Below are 13,073 nucleotides of genomic sequence, written 5' to 3' on the forward strand. Positions count from 1 at the left end.
TAACAGTTGTCTCCCTTCCATCAGTAAGAAGGATTTCAAATAGTCAAGTGGGCTGTCAGACAGCTGTAACAGTTGTCTCCCTTCCATCAGTAAGAAAGGATTTCAAGTAGTCAAGTGGGCTGTCAGACAGCTGTAACAGTTGTCTCCCTTCCATCAGTAAGAAGGATTTCAAGTAGTGAAGTGGGCTGTCAGTCAGCTGTAACAGTTGCCTCCCTTCCATCAGTAAGAAGGATTTCATGTTCACCTTGATGATATGTAGGTCAGGTTCAAAACTGGGTCACATGCCTTCAAAAACTAGCTGTGTCAAGACAGTTCAAATAGGCAAATAGGTCTACTTGAACTCTTGTGGGGACATTGCAACTAAATATAGAAAGACCATTTTAAACAGTTTCTCACAAATGGCTCAGTGTATGTTTTCCCGAAATTAAGTCAGAAGCAAAGTGAAAAGATAGGTATATGTCAAGTGAGCAACTGGTTTATATCATTATATTCATTTGTACAACATAGATTTTTTACAAAGCTTTTGAATATTAGAAATTTGCTGTCCTCTAACAGCCTTTTATCTGACCGTTTACATTTGACCTTTTCAGCTGCGAGTCACATTTCACAGAAAATCAAGAAGTCCTACATAGCGTCCACCAGTAAACTTGTGTCCAGTTTCCGACAGGCCACTCCGGCATACTCTGTGGTAAAAGATTTCCGAGGCCATAAAGATGGAGTGTGGGAAGTGAATGTATCCAAGTTGGACCATAACATAATTGGTACAGCATCAGCAGGTACACATTTTCAGTGTTATTCAAAGAATTGGAACAGCTGTTCTAGTCACTCAGGCATCAGCCTGGCTAGCGGCATCACACCTTAGTTAAAGTCTTGCATTTTAGTTGATAAAAAAAGAAATACATTTGAACAAAGCATCTTTTGGCAACTAAAACCTATAGGATTTTTGGGGAATAGTGGTGACTGTGTTAATTAATGAAGTTCTGTATGTCGCAAAAACAACTTCTGATCATGAAAGTCTTTATCAGACTTTGTAGCATAGATGTGAGGTCCTTTCCCAATTTTGTGTGGATGTATTTACAATGTCAGTCCAAGAATTGCAGAGTTATCTGTCCTGGACTTAGGCGAAAGGTGTACACTGATGTAATTTGGATGTGGGAGTTTGTTGCACAAGAAACTCTACCAGTCTTTTAAGTGATTCCAATGAAATTTTATATACATGATTATCTCTAAGTGTAGATGTGGTGACAGGTCTTTTCAGGGTCAGTTGATGTATTACAGAATTGTGCTCATGAACACAAACAAAATATAGATACTGCATTATTTATTTTGTTGTTGCAAACTACATCCATACTTTTAAAGGTTATTTATTTGATCACCTTGAAGTATTGATGTGCATGACATATTTTGTAGGGTCAGTTAAGGCATTTGTCCGGTATTGTATGGGTATCAATCGCTTCCAGTGATAGCTCTAGTTAGATTGAAATGGTAGACAGTAAGACAGGGGTATGTGTATGTTATGCAGGTATTACAGTAACAATAAGTGTACTAATAAAACTACCATTGTAATTTGGTTTCCCATATATCTAGTACGTTCTCTGCATCATCACAAATTTTGTCATCCACATAAAAACTGAAATCATACATAGTCTAGTGTTGAATACTGAATTTAATTTACCTTACTAAGAGATCCCATTTAAATTGTCGAATGTCTCAGCCATTTTTGTACAAGTTTTAAGAAGCGGCTCAATATACGGTGTGCTATTCCTGTTGCATTGGATGTGCTTAATGCTAACAGAGATTCTTTCTGATTTGGCCACATTATGTCACATACAGAACATAACACAGATTCATCTTGTTAGATGAAATCATTATTTTGTGTTGGAGACTATTTTTTTCTGTTTCGAAGTTCTCATGTTGACATTAAACTTTGAGTTTCTCAAATTTCATCTCCCTGTGAAACATCAGCTTTGCCTTGTGATGATGATTTCACAGCATGTCATGAATATCTCTGTAAGATGAGATATCATGAATATCTCCTCTGTCTTTGATAATTTTAACCCTTAGCCTGCTAAATTTCTAATATTATTCAAAAGGGTGTTGACATAAAATTTACTGACTGAGTAGCGAACAGTGCAGACCATGATGGAAGTGCAGGCTGATCTTGGTCTGCACTGGTCACAAAGGCAGAATCACTTGCCACCAGCAGGCTAAAGGTTAATGTAGTATAAGCCTCAGTAACATTTTGATATTTTCATAATAATTATTTTTTAATAGATCACACAGCCAGAATTTGGAATTTGGAAACTGGTCAATGTCTCCTACAATATGCCGGCCATCAAGGTTCTGTGAATGCTATTCGGTTCAACCCGGTAAAAGATCTGGTTGTAACAACTTCTGGTGAGGGGTTGGCTCACATCTGGTCTCCTCAGGTGAATCTACCACCACATGAAATCATTGTAAGTACAGGAGGACTTGTTAATGCAATAATGTTGAAAGTCTATATTTTGATAACTGTCTTCAAAAATGAAGGGCTGATTCACTACTCTCATTCATACTTTTATTTGGCCGGTAGGCGAGATAGTTTGTGATCAAATCAGTAATTGATGTTATTCTAAGGAGAACGTCATAAGATACAGAGACTGTTCCTAGTGTTCTGTGCCTACTTTGTTGTTTTTAGTCCCCTACTGGTTGAAAACCAATTTCGGGGACTATAGGAATGCGCTTTTCCGTCATTCCGTCCGTCCGTCCGCAATTTCGTGTCCGGTCCATAACTCTGTCATCCATAAAGGGATTTTAATATTACTTGGCACAAATGTTCCCCATAATGAGACGACGTGTCATGCGCAAATCCCGGACCCCTAGCTCAAAGGTCAAGGTCACAATTGGAGGTCAAAGGTCAACAGGGCTTTTTTCCTGTCCGGTCCATAACTCTCCCATCCATGAAGGGATTTTAATATTACTTGGCACAAATGTTCCCCATGATGAGACGACATGTCATGCGCAAAACCTAGACCCCTAGCTTAAAGGTCAAGGTCACAATTGGAGGTCAGAGGTCAACAGGGCTTTTTTCCTGTCCGGTCCATAACTCTGCCGTCCATGAAGGGATTTTAATATTACTTGGCACAAATGTACCTCATAATAAGACGATGTGTCATGCACAACTTTCAGACCCCTAGCTCAAAGGTCAGTCACACTTAGCAATCAAATGTCAACATAGCATGAACAGGGTCTGTTTCGTGTCCGGTCCATAACTCTGACATTCATTAAGGGATTTTAATATTACTTGGCACAAATGTTCCCCATGATGAGACGATGTGTCATGCGCAAATCCCGGACCCTTAGCTCAAAGGTCAAGGTCACAATTGGAGGTCAAAGGTCAATAAGGTTTTTTTCCTGTCCGATCCAGAACTCTGTCATCCATCAAGGGATTACAATATTGCTTGGCATAAATGTTCCCCATGATGAGATGACGTGTCATGTGCAACACCCAGTACCCTAGCTTAAAGGTCAAGGTCACACTTTGAGATCAAAGGTCAGTAGGATTTTTTTCCTGTCCAGTCTATAACTTTGTCATGCAAAAAGGATTTAGATATCAGTTGGCACAAATATTTTCCTGGATGAGACAACATGTTATGCGCAAAACCCAAGCCCAGGGTCTAATGTCAAGGTCACACTTGAGACCAAAGGTCAGACACAAGAATGACTTTGTCTGGAGCATTTCTTCTTCATGCATGGAGGGATTTTGATGTAACTTGGCACAAATGTTCACCAACGTAAGACGGATTGTCATGCGCAAGAAAGGTCAAAGTCATATTTAGAGGTCAAAGGTCAAATTCAAGAATGACTTTGTCCGGAGCATTTCTTCTTCATGCATTGGGGGATTTTGATGTAACTTGGACCAAATGTTCACCACCATGAGGCACCCTTGTTTTTAGAATTACGTCCCTTTGTTTTTACTATAAATAGATTTTATTTAACTTTTTTATTATTGGCCGTAGAGAAAAATCAAGACCACTTTTCTGTGGTACAACATGCATGTTACATCCAATTTTTAGGTGTATTTTTACCTATCTCTACCTGGTAAAGAGTTTCTTGTGGACTTATATTATATAGATTTTTTTTTTTTTTTTTTTTTTTTTTTTTTTTTTTAAGATTAATTTTCTTTTGTTGGTACTATAAATAACTTATATGATAACTTTTTTATAATCGGCAAAAACATTTCAATATGAAAACAACTGTGGGTTTTTATATATGCACATTTTAATCCAAGTGTGTTGTTATAACATATTGTATATATAGTACAATATTGTTTATACATCATTGACAGATATCAGTACATTATGTTATATACTGCAGTAGAGAAAATTAGGTGCCTTCCAGTAGGGGACTTTGTATTGCATGGCAATACTTCATTCACTTGTTTTTATATATTTTCCATCTGTCAGTCACACATTGATAATGAGCTTTATGATTAAACATATATGAATAAAGGAATGAAAGGTGACCAAAGACATTGTACATTTTGACAGCACTTTCTAATGCATAAGGTGATATAGTTTGTAAATGAAATGGACACATTCAAAATTATTCTTGAAATTTGAGTAACACTCGCTTTCTTTGTTATTTTGCAGCTGCAAAAAATGCAATTATGTACAGTAAATTATTTCATTGGCAGTGCCAGAAAATAAGTTTACACACTAAAAGAACATGACTTTTTGTGGGAAGAATTTACCAAGATTTACCGATGAAAAATATATATATTTGTTTAGAAAATTGCTGTTAACATGTAGCTAAGTCAATACACATAGGACTGGCATACTGTGGGCATGTTCAAGTCATGAAATAATTCCTAATCATTTAATTATCAGTGTTATGACAGGGTGTAATGTTGTTCTATATTTAGCTATATTGTAGGATGTTTAATAATCCAGAACACTGGTGAATACCAAATGAAGTATACCAAAATATAGAATATCCAATACATTTTGTCCCTTTGATGTTTCATCTCAGTAGATTTAAGCTAGCAGAGCTGCATTTCCTTTGATCACATCAATTTCACCATACTGAAAGTTTTAAATCTAATAACTATCATGTGGCTTTGTTGAAAATATTACAAACAGATTTGTTTAGGGAAACATATGCATATTTGCACGATTGTATTTCCAAGCTTTTTAACTTCATGTTTTGAAAAATATCAGAATTGCTTCAAAGGTGATTGCTTTTGGTGTGTCAAGTAACATTATTAGGCTTTTATTTTTAGCTCACCTGTCACATAGTGACAAGGTGAGCTTTTGTGATCGCATGGTGTCCGTCGTCCGTCCGTCCGTGCGTAAACTTTTCCTTGTGACATCTCTAGAGGTCACAGTTTTCATGGGATCTTTATGAAAATTGGTCAGAATGTTCATCTTGGTAAATTCTAGGTCAAGTTCGAAACTGGGTCACGTGCCATCGAAAACTAGGTCAGTAGGTCTAAAAATAGAAAAACCTTGTGACCTCTCTAGAGGCCATAATTTTCAATCGATCTTCATGAAAATTAGTCAGAATGTTCACCTTGATGATATCTAGGTCAAGTTCGAAACTGGGTCACGTGCCTTCAAAAACTAGGTCAGTAGGTCTAAAAATAGAAAAACCTTGTGACCTCTCTAGAGGCCATATATTTCACAAGATCTTCATGAAAGTTGGTCAGAACGTTCACCTTGATGATATCTAGGTCAAGTTCGAAACTGGGTCACGTGCCACCAAAAACTAGGTCAGTAGGTCAAATAATAGAAAAACCTTGTGACCTCTCTAAAGGCCATATTTTTCATGGGATCTGTATGAAAGTTGGTCTGAATGTTCATCTTGATGATATCTAGGTCAAGTTCGAAACTGGGTCACGTGCGGTAAAAAACTAGGTCAGTAGGTCTAAAAATAGAAAAACCTTGTGACCATTCTAGAGGCCATATATGTCATGAAATCTTCATGAAAATTGGTCAGAATGTTCACCTTGATGATATCTAGGTCAAGTTCGAAACTGGGTCACGTGCCCTCTAAAACTAGGTCAGTAGGTCAAATAATAGAAAAACCTTGTGACCTCTCTAGAGGCCATATTTTCAATGGGATCTGTATGAAAGTTGGTCGAAATGTTCATCTTGATGATATCTAGATCAAGTTCGAAAGTGGGTCACGTGCCCTCAAAAACTAGGTCAGTAGGTCAAATAATAGAAAAACCTTGTGACCTCTCTAAAGGCCATATTTTTCAATGGATCTTCATGAAAGTTGGTCTGAATGTTCATCTTGATGATATCTAGGTCAGGTTTGAAACAGGGCCATGTGCGTTCAAAAACTAGGTCAGTAGGTCTTGAAATAGAAAAACCTTGTGACCTCTCTAGAGGCCATACTTGTGAATGGATCTCCATAAAAATTGGTCAGAATGTTCATCTTGATGATATCTAGTTCAGGTTCGAATGTGGGTCAAGTGCCATCAAAAAGTAGGTCAGTAGGTCAAATAATGAAAAAACGTTGTGACCTCTCTAGAGGCCATATTTTTCATGGGATCTGTATGAAAATTGGTCTGACTGTTTATCTTGATGATATCTAGGTCAAGTTTGAAACTGGGTCAACTGCGATCAAAAACTAGGTCAGTAGGTCTTGAAATAGAAAAACCTTGTGACCTCTCTAGAGGCCATACCCTTGAATGGATCTTCATGAAAATTGGTCAGAATGTTCACCTTGATGATATCTAGGTCAAGTTCAAAACTGGGTCACATGAGCTCAAAAACTAGGTCACTATGTCAAATAATAGAAAAAACGACGTCATACTCAAAACTGGATCATGTGGGAAGAGGTGAGCGATTCAGGACCATCATGGTCCTCTTGATTTGTTAGTCCAAGTCAGCTTCGAACTGTTGGTTTCAAACTTTAGGATGGTTGCATGTTTACTGGTTTAAGAGATCAAAGGAAAAAGTCACGTTGATCCGAAGTATGAAAATTATATCAGAACAGTAGGATGATAGGTTTATTATCATCTGTCAGAGATTTGATGTATTTAACCAAGGAATGACTGTAGACCTCAGGTATTTGAGAATGGATAAGGTAGTGGGAATAATTAGATCCTGTATATTTTTTAGATCACTGATTCATGTTAAAACTGTGACCTACAGCTTCACAATGGTTTTCAGTAAGTGAATAATAAAAGCAAAGGGATACAGATATGGTATTGTCCATCAGGCAGACTAGCTCCCATCACTATGTTTGTTCTGTCATATTTCTTATATATAAGTTTCTTTATTAACTCCAGCAGGTTATTTTTATATGGACATTTTATATTTTCCCTCATTCCAAACATAGGATGCATCAGATAAAATGTTCTATTTTTGAGGCTTAAGATTTACTTAGAAATGTTTGTAGTATTTAAAAAAAAAAACTGCAGCTGGGGAGACAGACTGTCACTCAGGCTGTTAGTCCATCCGTCCGTCTGTGTATCCATCCATCCAAAATTGAAATTGCTTATACATCAAAAATTGTGTTAGCTAGAACCACCAATTCTCACATAATTATTAATTAGAACATAACCTTTACTCACATAATATTATTATCCCCCTTGACCCAGTTAAAGCCAAGTTTTTCCCCTTGATCTTTGATTTATTAAAATGTAGGTATTTTTGACTGTATCTGATTAAGCTATTAATGGATCTTCATGAAACTCAATACAATTACAGATCATTATAGAGTAGTGATGCATGCTCAACTTTCATCATGATCTCTTCAGTAATTGCACTTACTATTTCCCACTTAACAAAGTAACCCATGGATGGATTAGACATGGATGGATCTAGATGAAGTTTAATGCAAATATAGATCACTATAGGGCAGTTGTGCACATGCAACTTTTGTCAAGATATCTAAATTAACTTTAGTGTTATTACCCTTGAATTGTTTTAAAATACTTAAATTCCAACATCACTAAGTAGTCAGTTAATAGAATTTCCTAACTTTAGGTATCACATTCGATGGGGGATACCAGTTCATTAAATTTGTGATAGCTCTAGCTTTTTACAAAGGAAGTGTCTAGCCGTCCGGTAACCGGACGCCTAGCTGCATTCTAGTTGTCTGGTTACCGGACGGCTAGCAAATCCTCGCGGGATTTTCTAGTTGTCCGGTTATTGATTTCTTAATGAATAAGTAATGATTTTATATAGTTTTAAATGTTATTTACTTAAATTATCAATACTTTTCTGATTTTCAGTCAATTAAACGCAAGAGATCGTGCTTGTTTACAAATCCGTTGATATTCTATTTTTAGAAATGATAAAAAATTGATTGCCGAACGTCCATATGCTATTTTGTAAAAAGTGTTGTTTTTTCTAATGGCCTAAACTTTAATTATTAAAAGACAAATTGATATATCTTTTTTTGAAGAATGGAAAGCTTAAAAAAAGGTAATGCATTCATTAATTTTGACAATAATTATTTCAAAATAAAATGGATTAATTATGAACGCTTAACTACTGCTGTTTCTCTTAAAGTTTTGAACATCACGCTGTCGCTTTTGAAAGTAGATGTCATTTAAAACAGTACATATAATTCATTAAAAAATATTTGAATACTAAAATATGAAAATTGAAAGTTCTTCAAAACTGTTTTAATTTTGAAAATCCAGTGAAAAAGTTGTTAAAATTTAAAAATTCCGATCCCATAAAAGCCTCCAGATGAACAGATTTTAATAAGTGTCGTCATGTCGATCTCGCCATTATTGAGTTTGGCAAACTTCCATTTTATCGGCTGAATAATGCAGTGATTTATTGTAAATGTTTATTATATGTATTAACACAAACTTTTGTTTGCATATAAGTATCGATATCTTATGTAAATAACATTAAAACTGTATAAAAATCATGTCTTGTTCATTAGGAAATCAATTACCGGACGACTAGAAAATCCCCTGAGGATTTGCTAGCCGTCCGGTAACCGGACGATTAGAACGCAGGCTAGGCGTCCGGTTACCGGATGGCTAGACACTTCCTTTTACAAAAGCTGCATGAAATATTTACTAAACTTAATTTGTTGTTTTCAGAGATCCCATTCATCAGGAGAGGATGACCTTGACATGTCAGAGAAAGAGGACATGGCTGATGGTAACTATAGATAGTTTCCATTTTTCTGCAATATTTATCTCCCCAAGAAAAAAAAGAGGGTTAAATTTCTAGATATCTAATAGAGATAGATTACAACAAAAAACATCAGTAAAGATATAAAGACACATGTAAAATTTCTCCATAAAAGTAAATATTAGGTATGTAGCAACAATGCATGAACAAATTTTTAAACAGAATTTCACAGCATTGTGAGAAATTCTTGTCTAAATTGTTACAGATTTTATATTAGGAATGACTGTCAGAGCTGGGGGAGATAATTTGAACCATGTAAAAAGCATCTATAAGTACTGTAGTCTTCATTTAAAACATTTTTATTAAAATGGCAGTTATAGAATGTGCATAATCAAAATATACAATGGAATGTTTTCTCTGATTATATCAGAATGGTCTCACCAGTCTGAGTGGATAATCTGTTTAAGATACTATTTAGGAAAATGAATTAAAAAAGATGACAATCTTGTTTATGTGAAATTACATGTTAGAATGAATATAGATCTATAGAGGAAAGTGTTGTTTTGTTAAGCATACTAATACAGAGCATTTTAGCACTAGGGTTTGTCTTTATTCATATGGGTGCACTATAAGATACCTGAGCTTTATCAAGTAGAAAAAAAAACATTTATTACTCAAGACTTTTCTTGAATCATTGTTATTTAACATGAATGAAAAAGATACATGAACAGTTACTGGTTATACCAACTTTTTTTTCCAGATTTTCCGGAACAGACAGTTAATAACACACTTCGAACTCCGTCAAAAGAGCTGATTGGTCATCACAGTGTGGTGATTGCAGCTGATTGGCTGAATACTGGAGATCAGGTGATCACAGCATCATGGGATAGAACGGCCATCTTGTTTGATGCAGAAACTGGAGAAAATATTTCCACACTCACAGGTACTATTTTAGATCTGATTGTTAACATCACTTGGAGTGTATTCAGTAGTGTTATATTTGGCAGTACAAAATAAACTGAAATGGCAGTAGTTTGGCCTACTAAAAGAGTTGTTATATGGGTGCAGTATTTCTTAACTTACCTTAGCCAAAGGCTCATGGTGAGCTTTTGTGACTGCTCAATGTCTGTCATCCGTCGTGTGTCGTGCGTCGTCAGTCCGTCAACATTTTCTAAAAAAAATCTTCTTCTTGAAAACCACTGGACAAAATTACATCAAACTTCACAGGAATGATCCTTGGGTGGTCCCCTTTCAAAGAATTGAATTTCATGTGGAACTCTGGTTGCCATGGCAACCGAAAGAAAAAACTTTAAAAATCTTCTTGTCCAAAACCACAAGGCATAGAGCCTTGATATTTGGCCTGCGACATCATCTAATGGTCCTCTATGAAGATGTTCAAATTGTGTCCCTGGGGTGAGAAGAGGCCTCGCCCCGGGGGTCCCAAGTTTTACATAGACTTATATAGGAAAAAACTTTAAAAATCTTCTTGTCAAAAAACCACAAGACCTAGGCTTTGATATTTGGTATGTAGCTTGCCTTGAGGTCCTCTACCAAAATTTTTTCAAATTATAACCCTGGGGTAAAAAAAGAGGCCCTGCCCGGGGGGTCTCAAGTTTTACATAGACTTATGTAGGAAAAGCTTTAAAAATCTTCTTGCCTGAAACTGCAAGGACTAGGCTTTTAAATATTGGTATGTTGCATTGTTTTTGTGGTCCTCACCAAATTGGTTCAAATTATGCCCCTGGGGTGAAAAGAGGCCCTGCCCTGGGGGTCCCAAATTTAACTTTAGACATATAGGGAAAAATCTTCTTGTCTGAAATTTTCAAGGCCTAGGCATTTGATTTTTGTTATGTAGCATTGCCTAGGGGAAATCTAACAAGATTGTTCAAATTATTCCCCTGGGGTGAAAAGAGCCCAACCCTGATGGTCACTTGCTATATGAGTTATATGGGAATAAATACTTCAAAAATTATCAGATCATATTTCCTAGACTGTTTTTATATAATTACCTGATGACCCCAAGTGATTAGGGGTCACCTGACTGTGACCTTGACCTACTGACCTACTTTCCTGTTTTTTAAGATACAGCCTTGAAATTTGGATGACATGTACAGTTTTGCACTCCGAATTTAAAAAACTGACTTTCAGTGACCATGAATATGACCTACTGACCTATTTTGTAATATTTTAGCATCAGTTTGACATTTTAAACATGTGGCTTATATTACTCAGGTGAGTGATTCAGGATCATCATGACCCTCTTGTTTATCATAAGTTTTAATTTAGTGGAGCGCCAGTGTGTAATTCTTTAATTGCCCCTTATCACGACTAGGTCTATTCTGCATAAATATTGCACTATTATAACAATGCTTACAATAACAGTTTGACAAGCTCTTAATTATACCCCCTGATACAAAGTATATGGGGGCTGTGTTGGAGTCATGCATGTCTGTCTGTATTTCATGTCTGCTCTGTATCTTCTAAACTGCTGGGAGAATTTTTGTTAAACAAGCATCAGTTGTTAACTTTATGAGGATGATATGAAGAATAGTGCAAAACCCAGGTCTCTAGGTTCATGGTCAAGGTTACACTTGGAGGTCAAATGTCAGATTGCTTATCTTTGTGTCTGAGAACAAGCAGCAGTTGTTACCTTATCAAGACAACATGGTGAATGCACAAGCAAGGTACTAGGTCCACGGTCAAGGTATAATTAAGATGTCAAAGATGAAAAAGTTTAAGTTTGTGTATGCTCCATATCTTTTTAACCAGCAGCAGGATTTTCATAGAATTAGACAAGAGTTATGGCCATTGACTTAGTCAAAAATATACATAAAAGGGCATAAATATTTGTGTCACATGTGTCTTAAAACATATTTAACCTAGGGTCAAGAAACTTAAAAGGAATATTATTCAGTATGTGAAGTTGAGCACCTTGTTTTTTGTCTCGCCCACTTTTAGTGGAAGTGAGACTTAGCAATCCAAATACCGGAGGCAGTGGCTTGGGGGTGACGGTTTCAACCATTGGGAGATGATTTAGAAACTAATTTTACTTCCCCTTGGTGAGTTCAGGCCCCCTAGTGACCTTGACCTTGAAGAAATTAGCATTTTATTTTTTACGCCTTTGAAAATTACGCCTTTGAAAATTCACAAAAATGACACTTCTAAAAAATTGTTACATATATTGCTTTGAAACCTTGTAGGATGGATCAAAAACTCATTTTACACCCCCATGGTGAGTCTTGGCCCCCTGGTGACCTTGACCTTGAAGAAATTAGGATTTTTAAAGATTTTTTAACACCTTTGAAAATTCACAAAAATGAAAATTTCTCAAAAACCATAACATATATTGCTTGAAACCTTGTAGGATGTTCAGAATCTCATTTTACACCCCCATTATGAGTCCTGGATCCCTAGTGAACTTGACCTTGAAGAAATTAGGATTTTTTGACACTTTTGAAAATTGACAAAAATGACAATTTTTCAAAAAATTGTTACAGATATAGCTTTGAAATTTTGGAAGGTGGTCTTAAAACTCATTTTACACCTATTTCATGAGTCAAAGCTCCAGTGGGTGAGACACCTATTTCATGAGTCAAAGCTCCTGAGACACTCAGGCAGTGGCCTTGATATTTTTAGTTTCTGATGGTGAAACTAGGGTTATGGCCCTTGATTTTGTCAAAAATATGCATAAAGGGCATACAGGTTTTTAACATGTATCTGAAAAATGATTTCACTTAGGGTCATAAAACATTAGAGTATTGTTATATAGCGTGTGAAGTTGTGCACCTAGTGCAAAATCAAAATATGTGATCATACCAACACTAAGCCGCAGTAGCACAACTTTGCACTACATGAAAACTATGTACGACTCCTATATTCTTAGCATCTATAAGGCCCCCAACTACCAGTAATGTTAGAAATACTCAATCTACAATAGGTTGTTTGGTGATGTGCTTGTTGATTCAAAATAAACAGATTCTTTGA

General features: G+C 36.1%; 1 protein-coding gene across 1 annotated transcript in view; it reads left to right on the forward strand.

The window, feature by feature from the left end:
• LOC123561643 (WD repeat-containing protein 37-like) overlaps positions 1 to 13,073 on the forward strand; it is a 48,021-nt gene that overhangs the window by 29,516 nt on the left and 5,432 nt on the right. The window contains exons 5-8 of the mRNA XM_045354149.2: positions 591 to 776; positions 2,275 to 2,456; positions 9,056 to 9,116; positions 9,850 to 10,032. Coding sequence (XP_045210084.1) covers positions 591 to 776; positions 2,275 to 2,456; positions 9,056 to 9,116; positions 9,850 to 10,032 — 612 coding nt within the window. The remainder of the gene's footprint in view (positions 1 to 590; positions 777 to 2,274; positions 2,457 to 9,055; positions 9,117 to 9,849; positions 10,033 to 13,073) is intronic.

The sequence above is a fragment of the Mercenaria mercenaria genome, chromosome 10 (genome assembly GCF_021730395.1).
Source record: "Mercenaria mercenaria strain notata chromosome 10, MADL_Memer_1, whole genome shotgun sequence".
In the NCBI taxonomy this organism is placed as follows: domain Eukaryota; kingdom Metazoa; phylum Mollusca; class Bivalvia; order Venerida; family Veneridae; genus Mercenaria; species Mercenaria mercenaria.